Source organism: Salvelinus alpinus, chromosome 25, assembly GCF_045679555.1.
Source record: "Salvelinus alpinus chromosome 25, SLU_Salpinus.1, whole genome shotgun sequence".
NCBI lineage: Eukaryota > Metazoa > Chordata > Actinopteri > Salmoniformes > Salmonidae > Salvelinus > Salvelinus alpinus.
In genome coordinates, this window is record NC_092110.1 from 4,215,823 (window position 1) to 4,230,999 (window position 15,177).

Consider the following 15,177-nt stretch of genomic DNA (forward strand, 5'->3'; position numbering starts at 1 on the left):
TGGAGGGACTGGTATTCATTACAATTAAATGGCAAATAAACATGAAACTTAAACTTACCTTCTGGTGGCTCTAGGCCCTTGGGCCCGGTGGGTTGGAAGCCTGTCTTAGCCCACTCGATCATCTGTTTGCTCTGTAGATCCACTGACTTGGAGGTGTCTGTCCCATCGCTCTCCGGACAGGCTATAAAGGCTTTGCCTGCTCGGGTGCTGGCCACCTGCAGAGGGACATGACCAGTCATTGTTGTCATCATTTCATCACCTGTATGTACAGTCAACTCCAACATTATTGGCACCTCGATAAAGATGAGCAAAAAAGACTATATCAAATAAATAATACAAACACTTATCTATATTGTATGCTAATTTTGAAATGATATTATTTTTTACTGCTTAACAAGTAATACTTTTTTTTCTCTCAAAAAGAACAGGGGTCAAAATGATTGGCACCCCTGTTTTCAATACTCCGGCACCCTCCCCTTGAAAGGATAACGGCACTGAGCCTTTTTCTAAAATGTTTTATGAGTTGGAGAACACATTAGGAGGGATCTTAGACCATTCCTCCATACAGAATCATTCCAGATCCCTTGATATGACCTTAGGGACTGCCCTCTTCAATTCAAACCACAGGTTTTCAATGGAGTTCATCAAAATCCAGAAAGAAATGGTTAATTGACCACAAAATCAACATTTGGCATTGCCAAATCAGTTTCCCGGACTTGAACTCCATTGAAAACCTGTGGTTTGAATTGAAAAGGGCCGTACATAAGTGCAGACGAAGGATATAAAGGATCTGTAAAGATTCTATATGGAGGACTGGTATAAGATCCCCCCCAATGTGTTCTCCAATCTCACAACACATTATAGAAAAAGGCTCAGTGCCGTAATCGTTGTAATGGGAAAGGATGCACAAAGTATTGATAACAGGGGTGCCAATCATTTTGACACCTATCCTGCTGAGAAAATACATTGTTAAACAAAATCTCTTTCCCCGAGTCATTTTATTAGTATAATAGAACATACTTTTATATATTTTTTGATCATATAATATTCAGTATTTAAATTATCGTCTTTTTTTGCTCTTTATCAAGGATGCCAACAATTTTGGAGGTGAATGTACGAAAATACACAGTGTACAAAACATTAGGAACACCTTCCTAATATTGAGTCGCACCCTCTTCTTCCATCAGACCAGCCCCAATTCGTTGGGCACATGGACTCTACGAAAGCGTTCCACAGGGATGCTGTCACATGTTGACTCCATTGCGTCCCACAGTTGTGTCAAGTTGGCTGGAAGTCATTTGGGTGGTGGACCATTCTTGATACACATGGAAAACTATTGAGCGTGAAAAACCCAGCAGCGTTGCTGTTCTTGACAGCGCCTGGCACCTGGCACCTACTACCATACCCCGTTCAAAGGCACTTAAATATTTTGTCTTTCCCATTCACCCTCTGAATGGCACACATACACAATCCATGTCTCAAAAGTCTCAAGGCTTAAAAATCCTTCTTTAATCTGTCTTCTCCCCTTCATCTACACAGATTGAAGTAACATCAGTAAGGGATCATAAGCTATCACCTGGATTCACCTGGTCAGTCTAAGTCATGGAAAGAGCAGCTGTTCCTAATGTTTTGTACACTCAGCACGGTACTATCAGCATCAATCATCACTACAGAGCAGACCCTCTCGGAGCAATTTTAGAGGACTTGAGGCCTTTTTCAACAGTTTTATCATTTTGAAAGGTGCTGACTAGCAGTATCTATCAGCTTTACATGACATTATCACAAATGAATTACAACCATTAAAAACCGATTCCAACACAGTTCTAGTTGTGAACTGGTTGTAATGACGTAGTTTCATCCAGTTTAGGCCGCCGTGATTGAACGGGACTTGACCGAACGCCGTGAATGAGACATAATGAAACGTAGCCCAGGACTGACCTGAAGCACCTCGTAGATGGCTTTCTTATACATGGGCTGCTTGCTGTAGGTGGGCTGGTGGAAGGCGTTGGAGAAGGAACTCAAAGGCAACAGTTTCTCTACACACACCTGGAGGAAAAGAGTAGGCACAGATGAACAACTGAACTTGGTCATTTCTCATTTCATTTGTTTTCATTGGTGGAACAGAAAATTCCGTTTTAATGGGTCGTGTTCAGTAGGGCACATGGTAGCAAAATATTTTAAAACCAAAACCAAAAATGACTATTCCTTATTGGACAATTCATCCAGGTAGTCCTTCCCAGTTCCATTCTGTTTTCACATGTTTGGTGCCTACTGAACACAACCCTGGTGTGCTGTTTTACAGTTTTTTACTCACCACAGAGAATTTTCCGTCACCGAACCACATGACCCATCGTGTCCCCTCGGCAGCTCGGCTGCGTCCGGTCATCCACCAGGAGACAATACGACCAGGCCACCAGGAGAACCCCCTCAGCTTCCCCCACACCAGCTCCCCAATGCTGAAACCACGGCCATCCTACAAGACAACAACAACAGTAAACAACAACACCAGGATAACCCCCTCAGCTTCCCCCACACCAGCTCCCCAATGCTGAAACCACACCTGTCCTACAGGGATGAGATCATCACATACACATACTAATACATACTGACTTGCCTAGTTAAATAAAGGTTCAATTAAAAAACATTTTTTGATTGAATAAAACAAAGAAAACAGGTTTTTAGCAAATGTATTACAAATAAAAGAAACTAAAATATCTTATTTACATACGTATTTCAGACCCTTTGCTATGAAACTCGAAATTGAGCTCAGGTGCATCCCGTTTCCATTGATCATCCTTGGCATGTTTACAACTTGATTGGAGTCCACATGTGGTGAATTCAATTGATTGGATAACATTTGGAAAGGCACACACCTGTCTATATAAATAGTGGCCTCCATCATTCTCAAATGGAAGAAGTTTGGAACCACCAAGACTCTTCCTAGGAGCTGGCCGCCCAGCCAAGAACCAAATGGTCACTCTGACAGAGCTCCAGAGTTCCTCTGTGGAGATGGGAGAAACTTCCAGAAGGACAACCATCTCTGCAGCATTCCACCAATCAGGCCTTTATGGTAGACTGGCCAGACAGAAGCCAATCCTCAGTAAAAGGCACATGACAGCCCGCTTGGAGTTTGCCAAAAGGCACCTAAAGATCTCTCAGACCATGAGAAACAAGATTCTCTGGTCTGAAGAAACCAACATTGAACTCTTTAGCCTGAATGCCAAGCGTCACGTCTGGAGGAAACCTGGCACCATCCCGACGATGAAGCATGGTGGTGGCAGAATCATGCTGCAGGGATATTTTACAGCGGCAGGGACTGGGACACTAGTCAGGATCGAAGGAAAGATGAACGGAGCAAAGTACATAGAAATCCCTGATGAAAACCTACTCCAGAGCGCTCAGGACCTCAGACCTAGGCGAAGGAACACCTTCCAACGACACTAAGCACACAGCCAAGACAACGCAGCAGTGGCTTCGGGACAAGTCTCTGAATAACCTTGAGTGGCCCAGCCATAGACCGGACTTGAACCCGATTGAACATCTCTGGAGAGACTTGAAAATAGCTGTGCAGCGATTCTCCCCATCCAACCTGACAAATCTTGAGAGGATCTGGGACAAACTCCCCAAATAAAGGTGCGCCAAGCTTGTAGCATCATACCCAAAATCAAGGCTGTAATCGCTGCCAAGGCAGTTCAACAAAGTACTGAGTAAAGGGTCTGAATACTTATGTAAATGTGATATTTCAGTTTTAAATAGTTTTTTAAAATAAATTTGCCACAAAAATAATGTTTTTTGCTTTGTCATTATGGGGTATTGTTTGTAGATTGATGAGGATTTATTTTTTAGAATAAGGCTGTGACGTAACAAAATGTGGAAATAGTCATTGTGTGTCTTGTGTTTACCTCGTACTCAGGCTCAGTATCAGCTGTCTTGGGTGATGTCTTGTCACCTCCTGCCATGGCGATAGGTTCAGGTGTGGTGGCCACCGTAGGGGACGCTGGGTCCGTGGGCTGCTGCTGTTGTTGTTGTTGTTGCTGTTGTTGTTGGTTGTGTGTGATTACTGACACTTCTTCTTTTTGTTGTGGCTCAGGCTCCATCTCATGGTCCTCCATTGCGTTCATCACTGACACCAGCAGGGCCTTTTTCTCTGCCTGAAACACCACAGAGTACAGGAAGAGGTCAGTTTTCTCTGCCTGAAACACCACAGAGTACAGGAAGAGGTCAGTTCTCTCTGCCTGAAACACCAGAGTACAGGAAGAGGTCCGTTCTCTCTGCATGAAACACCACAGAGTACAGGAAGAGGTCAGTTCTCTCTGCCTGAAACACCACAGAGTACAGGAAGAGGTCAGTTCTCTCTGCCTGAAACACCACAGAGTACAGGAAGAGGTCAGTTCTCTCTGCCTGAAACACCACAGAGGAAAAGGAGAGGTCAGTTCTCTCTGCCTGAAACATACTCAGATAGACCCCAGGCAGGGGAGATGTCAATCTAATATAATATGTATTCCATTTAGCAGATACGTTTATCCAAAGTTACTTGCAGTCCACTCTTAGAAAAAAGGGTTCCAAAATGGTCCTTCGGCTGCCCCACAGTAGAAGCCTTCTTGGTTCCAGGTAGAACCATTTTTAGTTCCAGGTAGAACCCATTTGGGTTCCATGTAGAACACTCTGTGGAAAGGGTTGTACATGGAACGCAAAAGGATTCAACCTGGAACCAAAAAGGGTTATCCTATGGGGACAGTCGAAGAGTGTCGTGTAGTTTTTTCTAAGAGTGTAGTGTGTGCACAGAATTACATATAGAAACCACTTTCTATTTAATAGGATCTGTGTGTGTGTGCAAACATTATTTGTATGGGTGGCCAAGTTTGAAACAAATCCACAACTCTGACATTGTAAGTGCCATGCTCTACACACTAAGCCACAAAGGGATGATGAGGAAGCTCCATGTACAGTTCAGCACTTTTAAAATACTCTCGTGGAGTAATGTCAATCAGAAATCTTCTGACAATAACCCATGTAATGAAACACATTTCTTAATGTATTTTATACTGAACAAAAACATAAACTAAACTTATTTTTCTAAAATGTTGTGCACAAATTTGTTTACATCCCTGTTAGTGACCACTTATATTTTGCCAAGATAATCCATCCACCTATCAGATGTGGCAAATCAAGAAGCTGATTAAACAGCAGGATCATTACACAGGTGCACCTTGTGCTGGGGACTATAAAAGGCCACTCTAAAATGTGAAGTTTTGTCGCACTACACAATGCCACAGATGTCTAAAGTTGAGGGAGCGTGCAATTGGCATGCTGACTGCAGGAATGTCCACCAGAGCTGTTGCCAGAGAATTGAATGTCCATTTCTCTACCATAAGCCGCCACCAACGTCGCTTTAGAGAATTTGGCAGTACATCCAACCAGCCTCACATCCGCAGATCATGTGTAACCACACCAGCCCAGGACCTCCACATCCCGCTTGTTCATCTGTGGGATCGTCTGAGACCAACCGACCGGACAGCTGATGAAACTGTGGGTTTGCACAATCAAAGAATTTCAAACCGTCAGAAACCGTCTCAGGGAAGCTCATCTGCAGGCTCGTCATCCTCATCAGGGTCTTGACCTGACTGCATATCGGCTCTTCATGGATGAATCCCGGTTTCAGATGGCAGAGAGTGTATGGCGTCGTGTGGGTGAGCGGTTTGCTAATGTCAACGTTGTGAACAGAGTACCCCATGGTAGCGGTGGGGTTATGGTATGGGAAAACATAAACTACGGACAATGAACACAATAGCATTTCATCGATGGCAATTTGAAAGCACAGAGATACCGTGACGAGATCCTGAGGCCCATTATCATGCCATTCATCCGCCGCCATCACTTCATGTTTCAGCATGATAATGCACGGCCCCATGTCGCAAGGATCTGTACACAATTCCTGGAAGCTGAAAATGTCCCAGTTCTTCCATGGCTTGCATACTCACCAGACATGTCACCCATTGAGCATGTTTGGAATGCTCGGGATCGACGTGTACGACAGCGTGTTCCAGTTCCCGCCAATATCCGGCAACTTCGCACAGCCATTGAAGAGGAGTGGGACGACATTCCACAGGCCACAATCAACAGCCTGATCAACTCAATGCGAAGGAGATGTGTCGCGCTGCATGAGGCAAATGGTATTCACAGCAGATACTGACTAGTTTTCTGATCTGTGACTAACAGATCCATATCTGTATTCCCAGTCATGTGCAATCCATAGATTTGGCCCTAATTTATTTATTTCAATTGACTGATTTCCTTGTATGAACTGCAACTCAGTAAAATCTTTGAAATTGTTGCATGTTGCGTTTTATATTTTTGTTCAGGGTACATCCTGTGTAAACATTATGCTAACCTGTATGAAGGTAAAAGGAATCCAAAATACTTCAGTGTCCAGCACTAGAGACTGCTTACACAATACAAAAAACACATAGTGTACTTCCTGTAGTGTAGAGAGCACTGCTATCTGCGCACCAATACCAATACCAAACGTATCTGTGTAGCTGGTGGGCAGTAGAGGAAGAGTTCACTGGGTTTGTGGTACCTGACACTGAAACATTAGGTCAATCACACAGAGGACGAGCAAGCCGGGCCCAGACATGACTTAAGCCTCTCACACTAAATCTCCAACAGCTGCACTCATCCTACTGCAGTCTGCCTCTCTCTCTCTCTCTCTCTCTCCCCCTCTCTCTCTCTCCCGGTTTATCTCTCTCACTCTCATACACACACACGTGAATGCCCTTTACAGCTGCACTCATTCCATCGCTCTGGTCCAAAATCTTTCTCAGGTTTCTCTCACACGCATGTGTGTGTGTGTGCAGAGGTGGTAGGGGCAGAGGAGGGAGAGGAGAGAGAGGGCTGGGAACAAACCCTAAACCCCCATCTCAGCGGGCTCAGTGTGCCTCTCTCCCTCCATACAGTAGGCCCCGAGGGGGAGGGGGTGAGGGTGGTAGGGCATGGGGAGGGCCGGTGGGGCAGAGCAGAAACATGTGGTGTTCAATCAAGAGGCTCTACTCTAGTTTATAAATATCTTCTGTACAGTAGAAGTAGTGGACGACTGCCCGGTTCAAAGCCCTCCTCAACCATGTGTGTTAGAGTTGGCTCAGCTCCAGGAATGCAGGAGGCCGGGGATGAGGTGTGTGTAGGAGAGAAAAGGTGTTTGTTTGTAAAAACACTTTTTTTTCTAACTCTATGATATAATCCACTTTTTTTTTTACTATGTCTTGTTGAACACATGAGTCAGGGGATGAGCAGAGCATAGATGTGGTGTCCTCTTGGATGTGTGTTGGATTCAAACTTCTGAATCAAACACACTGTGATTCAAACACTGATTCAACAAACTTCTGAATCAAACACACTGTGATTCAAACACTGATTCAACAAACTTCTGAATCAAACACACTGTGATTCAAACACTGATTCAACAAACTTCTGAATCAAACACTCTGATTTCAAACAAATTGATTCAAACAACATCTCGATCTATGATCGATCTATGATCGATCTATGATCGATCACACCGTGCTTCTACACCTGCATTACTAGCTGTTTGGGGTTTTAGGCTGGGTGTCTGTACAGCACTTCGAGATATTAGCTGATGTACGAAGGGCTATATAAAATAAAATTGATTGATTGATTGATTGATGATCTTTTGACAGTGATAAAGTTTTACTACATTTTCTTGTGCAGTCAAAGAATTGAGTTGGTGCCAAGAGTATTCATGCCAAGTCAAATCTGTTAATACAACTGCACTGTGTTTACAATATGGCACCACAAAGGAAACTCTGCTAATCATTGACTGGAAAAAGGGGGGGGGGGGGGGGGGAATGTAAAAGTAACTGAGTTCAATAGGTTCAGACTCATTGCTAATGTAGCAGGCCATCTGGTGGGACAGTAAGTAAGCATACCACCCTGTATCACACTACTGGCTTGCCTCTGAAGCTACGTAGGGTCGGTCCTGGTCGGGAGACCAGATGCTGCTGGAAATGGTGTTGGAGGTCCAGTAGGGGGCACTCTGGTCTAAGGAGATCCCCCAGGGCAGTGAATGGGACATTGCCCTGCATATGGTGCTGTCTATCGGATGGGATGTTAAAATGGGTGTCCAGACTCTCTGTGGTCACTAAAGATCCCATGGCACTTGCCGTAAGAGTAGGGGAGTTAACCCCGGTGTCCTGGCTAAATTCCTTGCCCTCACACCATCATATCCACCTAATCATCCCCAGCTTCCAATTGTCTCATTCTACCCCCCTGTAATTCTCCCCCATCTTACACGTAAAATAAGGGTCAATAAGTTCAGGGTGGATTTCAAAGAAAGTGAGGAAATTTCTGTAGCCTAATGTGGTGGCCATTTTGGCAAGTTTTGGGGGAGTAACTTCTCTCTCCGGGTTGCTGCTAGTGGGTTATTTATCTTCAGAATCAATGGAAAACTGACTCTACCAAAGGCTGGTGGGGGAGGAGTAGAGTACAGTGGCTATAAGAACCAGATATCTGTCTCTGGCCTTTTTCCCAGTTGTAAATGCCCCCTTTTGAGGGCCTCTCTCTCGTATGAGTGCAGCCACACCAGGCAGGCAGCCTGCAAGACAGGCCCTCTAGAGCGAAGGAGGTAGTAGAGAGAAGAGACAATGCAGTATTTATCATCGAGACACGCTGCCACTGACAACCTCAGAAATACCAGTGAGCAGCACCTACAGCGACTTCAAGAAGTATGCATACTCCTTGTCTTTTTCCACATTTTGTTGTGTTACCGCCAGAATTAAAAATGGATTCAATTAAGATTTTTTTGTCACTGGCCTACACACAACACCCCATAATATCAAAGTGGAAATACATATTTAGTCATTTTTACAAATTAAATAAAAACTGGAAAACTGAAATGTCTTGAGTCAATGAGTATTCAAATCCTTTGTTATGGCAAGCCTAAATAAGTTCAGAAGTAAAAATGTGCTTAACAAGTCACATAATAAGTTGCATGGACTATGTGCAATAATGGTGTTTAACATGATTTCTTTTATGATTACCTCATCTCTGTACCCCACACATACAATTATCTGTAAGGTCCCTCAGTCGAGCACTTACAAAATCGAATGGCTGTGATAGGAGAACTGAGGATTACATTGTAACATTGTAGATACTCCACAATACTAACCTAAATGACAGAGTGAAAAGAAGATAGCCTGTACAAAATAAAAAATATTCCAAAACATGATTCCTGTTTGCAACAAGGCACTAAAGTAATATTGCAAAAAATGTGGCAAAGCAACTCACTTTTTGTCCTGAATACAAAGTGTTATGTTTGGGTAAATCCAATATAACTAATTCCTGAGTACCACTCTCCATATTTTCAAGCAAAGTGGTGGCTGCATCATGATACGGGTATGCTTGTAATCGTTAAGGACAAGGAAGTTTTTCAGGATAAAAAAAAATAACAGAATGGAGCTAAGCACAGGCAAAATCCTAGAGGAAAACCTGGTTCAGTCTGCTTTCCACCAGACACTGGGAGATTAATTTGCCTTTCAGCAGGACAACCACCTAAAACACAAGGCCGACTTTACACTGGAGTTGCTTACCAAAAAGACAGTGAATGTTCCTGAGTGGCCGAGATACAGTTTAGCCTTACATTTGCTTGAAAATCTATGGCAAGACTTGAAAATGGTTGTCTAGCAATGATCAACAACCAAGTTGACAGAGATTGAGGAAATTTTAAAAGAACACAGTGCAAATATTGTACAAAGCAGGTGTACAAAGCTCCTAGAGACTTACCCAGAAACACTCACAGCTGTAATCGCTGCCAAAGGTGATTCTAACATGTATTGACTCAGGGGTGTACATTTTTCACTTTGTCATTATGGGGTATTGTGTGTAGATGGGCGAGATCTTTTTATAAATTTAATACATTTTGAATGTAAATTACATATTTCTGCATTTCATTTTTGATACATTTGCAAACATTTCTAAAAACATGTTTTCACTTTGACATTATGGGGTATTGTGTGTAGATGGGCGAGAAAAAAAATCTATTTAATACATTTTGAATTCAGGCTGCAACACAACAAAATGTGGAATAAATCAAGGGGTATGAATACTTTCTGAAGGCACTGTATGTGCCATGTCAGAGAAAACCACAGAAAATGACACCATGCATGGATACTAAAAGTAAAACCACTCTATTTAGCAAAAGAAGCAACTTGCTAGGAAATGGTACATTTGATGTTCAAAAGAAGCTGAGTATTCATATCAAATCAAACCAAATCAAATGTTATTGGTAACATACACATGGTTAGCAGATCTTAATGCGAGTGTAGCGAAATGCTTGTGCTTCTAGTTCCGGCAGTGCAGTAATATCTAACAAGTATTCTAACAATTCCCAACAACTACCTAATACACACAAATCTAAAGGGATGAAATAAGAATATATACATATACAGTAATCCCTCGTTTATCGCGGGGGTTACGTTCCGAAAATGACCCGCGATAAGTGAAATCCGCGAAATAGAAAACTTTTTTTTTTTTTACAATTAGCAACTATTACATGTATACAAATACAGTGACTCACGTGTAGGCCGTTTCGTCGACATTATGGGTTTAGGAGATGTTCGAAATTACAAGATAATTTGGCCAACTTAATGTAAATTTGCCAAGCTGTTTTATGTACGTACACATAACTGCACGAGACGACAAAATGATAGCACAATTCGTAGCATGTTTTGATACAAGAAGCGGGAGTGAGTTTTTAGCGAATCAGAATGCAGAGCACAATGCACCAAAAAAAAAAAAAAAATGCATTATGAAAATCCGCGAAATAGCGAATCCGCGATAAGTGAACCGCGAAGTGGCGAGGGATCACTGTAAATATATCAGTGGTGGGCCGTCAGGGCCTGCAAGGCCTTCTCTGCTGGCCTAAACATCATCAGAATATATATTTTTTTTAAATATATTTTCCCACAAATATGTATTAAATTATTCCCCAGAGTAAGAGTTATACTCTTCATTTCATAGCTTTCCTCTTGGTTGCACTGCTTCCAGCCCCAGGTTGAGATTTGGAGGGCTGGTCTTTATGTTAGATCTTTTATCCAATCATATTCAGCCATCATGTGTTGCCAGGGGTCTAAAATCTGCTCTCAGGCCTTCAGAATCAACAGTGCGGGCGCTTGTAGCTTAAAGTGAATGGAAATTAAAATTTTGTGTCAACCAATCAGCTTTAGAGTTGGCTATTGTACGCCTGCTGGCTGGCTCCAGTGTTACACAGGAGCCAGCTAGCAGGCCTAGGGCGTCCACGTCTTTTGATTGGATTACCAATATTGAGAGGCAGGTCCTATGGGCAGGTCTATGCAGATCTAGGAAACTCTACTAAGCTGTTTTTTGAACCCACAATGGCGGAAGGAGGAGAAGATATCGATTTCGTCGAGGATATAATTATAACGCCATTCTCAAGACGAACTTTTCAAGAAAAGTTAGACATTGTAAGGAGAGGTCGCCCGACGCCACAAAGCCTGTCACAGGCGGGAAAGGGGTTCGTTCGCTCGCCACTTTCAAAGTTTCAACTACGAGCGCTGTCAATGGCTCAAAGGCTCCGAGAAGCACTGCAAACTGTACTGCTGGGAATGCCTATTATTTGCAAGTGATCGATTTGGTGTTTGGAGCCACACTGGCTTTGCAAACTTGAGTTGTCTGTTAAACACTGTTTACCCAAAAATTTCAATTTGTCAATTTCAAGGTGACGCAACGCCTGGTTATACTGCGTTTCTGTCTAAATGTATAGTGTCTAGAGCCATGGCATAATTGATGATAATAAGAGGTGGATTAATTCGGGTGGGACTGTGTAGTACCTCACTGAAGGCCTAGGCCCCAGGCCCACGGCACGCCACTGAAATATATGGATGAGCGATGGCCGAGCGGCATAGGCAAGATGCAATAGATGATATAAGATACAGTATATACATATGAGATGAGTAATGTAAGATATGTAAACATTATTAAAGTGGCATTGTTTAAAGTGACTAGTGAGTCTCAATGTAGGCAGCAGCCTCTCTGAGTTAGTAATTGCTGTTTAGCAGTCTGATGGCCTTGAAATTTAAGCTGTTTTTCAGTCTCTCGGTCCCTGCTTTGATGCACCTGTACTGACCTCGCCTTCTGAGTGGTAGCGGGGTGAACAGGCAGTGGCTCGGGTGGTTGTTGTCCTTGATGATATTTTTGGCCTTCCTGTGACATAGGGTGCTGTAGGTATCCTGTAGGTATCCTGGAGGGCAGGCAGTTTTCCCCCGGTGATGCGTTGTGCAGACTGCACCACCCTCTGGAGAGCCTTGCGGTTGAGGGCGGTGCAGTTGCCATACCAGGCGGTGATACAGCCCGACAGGATGCTCTCAATTGTGCATCTGTAAAAGTTTGTCAGGGTTTTTGGTGTCAAGCCACATTTCTTCAGCCCCCTGAGGTTGAAGAGGCGCTGTTGCACCTTCTTCACCACACTGTCTGTGTGGGTGGAACATTTCAGTTTTTCTGTGATGGGTACGTCGAGGAACTTAAATTTCCACCTTCTCCGCTACTGTCCCTTCGATGTGGATAGGGAGGTGCGCCCTCTGCTGTTTCCTGAAGTCCACGATCATCTCCTTTGTTTTGTTGACGTTGAGTGAGAGGTTGTTTTCCTGACACCACACTCCCAGAGCCCTCACCTCCTCCATGTAGGCTGTCTCGTCATTGTTGGTAATCAATCCTACTACTGTTGTGTCGTCTGGGGCTGAGGATGCACCCTTGTGGGGCCCCATAATGTACTATACACCGAACGCATCTGAAATATACAGTAGTCTATTTGAAAGAAAATAAGGCAAACATAGGCAACAATGGAGAACCTATTAACTATACTGAACAAAAATATAAAACACAACATGCAACAATTTTTAAGATTTGACTGAGTTACTGTTCATATAAGGAAATCAGTTAATTTAAATAAATTAGGCCTTAATCTACAGATTTCACATGACTGGGAATACAGATCGTCACCGATCTCTCAGGAACTTTCATTACGCATACCTGTCCCCTACTCCCACTGATTACTATTTGTATATATATATGTGCCCTTTGGTTCCTTTGGGCTGTCGATTATTGTTACTATGTCCGTTGGTGCGTGTGAGTACCTGTGCTGTGCGTTTTGGGCTTTCGTGCCCTTGTGGACTGCGCAGATGATTACGGGTCTCGTCCCGTGTGATAATCATTGTGCGCGTGTGTTTTTTATTCGAGGTACTCCTCGCTCTTTTGTTTGGGTTTCAACCCTGTGTTTTTGTTACGTGTTTGTTTGGTCTTCGTCCCCGTGCCTTTACATAGCATGCCGTAATTTGGGGTATAATTAAAAAAACTTTTTCCGCATTCCTGCGTCTGTCTCCGGAATCTCTCCATACCAATGTGACACAGATATGCATCTGCTGGTCACAGGTAACTTTTTAAAGATAAGGGCATGGATCAGAAAACTAGTCAGTATCTTATGTGACCACTATTTGCCTCATGCAGCGTGACACATTTCCTTCACATAGAGTTGACCAGGCTCTTGATTGTGGCCTGTGGAATGTTGTCCAACTCCTCTTCCATGGCTGTGCAAAGTTGCTGGATATTGGCGGGAACTGAATCACGCTGTCGTACACGTAGATCCAGAGCATCCCAAACATGCTCAATGGGTGACATGTCTGGTGAGTATGCAGGCCATGGAAGAACTGGGACATTTTCAACCTCCAGGAATTGTGTTCAGATCCTTGCGACATGGGACCGAGCATTATCATGCCTAAACGTGAGGTGATGGCAGAGGATGACTGGCACGACAATGGACCTCAGGCTCTCGTCACAGTATCTCTGTGCATTCAAATTGCCATCGATAAAATTCAATTGTGTTCATTCTCCGTAGCTTACGCCTGCCACTACCATAACCCCACGCCACCATGGTGCACTGTTCATAACGTTGACATCAGCAAACCGCTCAACCACACATGTGGTCTACGGTTGTGAGGCTGGTTGGACGTACTGCCAAAATCTCTAAAACAACGTTGGAGGCAGCTTATAGTAGAGAAATGAACATACAATTATTTCAGTCAGCATGGCAATTGCACGATCCCTCAAAACTTGAGACATCTGTAGCATTCTGTTGTGTGACAAAACAGCACATTTTAGAGTGTCCTTTTATTGGCCCCAGCACGAGGTGCACCTGTGTAATGATCGCGCCGTTTAATCAGCTTCTTGATATGCCAGACCTATCAGGTGGATGTATCATCTTGGCAAAGGAGAAATGCTCAATAACAGGGATGAAATACACATTTGTGCACAACATTTCTGGGATCTTTTATTTCAGTTCACAAAACATGGGACCAACACTTTATATTTTTGTTCAGTGTACTGTCTGTACCTGGGTGTGATTGCAATATGGGTTAGTTTAATGGTGAAAAAGCCCTCCATTCCTCTGACTGACTTCCTGACTGTAGACATGTCGAGGACACAATAGAAGGGAAACTTCGCACGTCTTTGTAGTTCTGTACACCATGATACCCCCAGCGCAACTACATGGTGATAGACTGCAAAGTCAGGCAATAAGAACTGCTACTCATTCATAGACTGGTTTCTGTTACAGTTTCCGTGTATGTGTACTGTACACCAATGGCTATGCTTTTCTTACTTACACCAAGGGCTATGTTATTACTGCAGTAACTGCAGTGTTACTACAAAGGTATAAGAGCAGCTTCATGTCTAGTGTTACCAGATGAAATAACTAAAGGGCTGACCTAGTCATTTGTCTCACACAACGTCCTCCTACACAACTGCACATTGTCTTGGAAGTATATATATCTGTGTACTATATGACAGACTAGGGTTTGTGTTTGCAAAGCTATAGACACAACAATCGTTTTTCCACACATGAAGAAATCAACGGAGATTCCCGGAGAGATGTGAGGTAGCATTCTAGTTCACAGACGTCAGGATCAGAAGATCCTGAACTGTGATCCAGAAAGCTGCTTTCAGGCTGGAAATGAACCCTTAAACTGCTTCAACACACAGATTAAGAGAGCAGAACCACGTGTAGCAATGTGGCAATAGAATTCATTAGCTCAGATCTTTGCCATTATGCCCGACAATGGCTGTGTATTTTATTACTGACCCGGGGGTCACCCC

The 15,177-nt window shown here is 43.4% G+C and overlaps 1 protein-coding gene across 6 annotated transcripts in view; it reads right to left on the reverse strand.

The window, feature by feature from the left end:
* The window catches only part of LOC139553215 (DNA (cytosine-5)-methyltransferase 3A-like), an 80,705-nt gene that overhangs the window by 12,179 nt on the left and 53,349 nt on the right, over positions 1-15,177 (reverse strand). For all 6 annotated transcript variants that reach the window (XM_071365288.1, XM_071365287.1, XM_071365285.1 and 3 more), the window contains 4 exons: positions 3,903-4,151; positions 2,315-2,473; positions 1,939-2,046; positions 59-215 (listed from right to left, as the gene is read on the reverse strand). In XM_071365288.1, the coding sequence (XP_071221389.1) occupies positions 59-215; positions 1,939-2,046; positions 2,315-2,473; positions 3,903-4,151 (673 nt within the window). The remainder of the gene's footprint in view (positions 1-58; positions 216-1,938; positions 2,047-2,314; positions 2,474-3,902; positions 4,152-15,177) is intronic.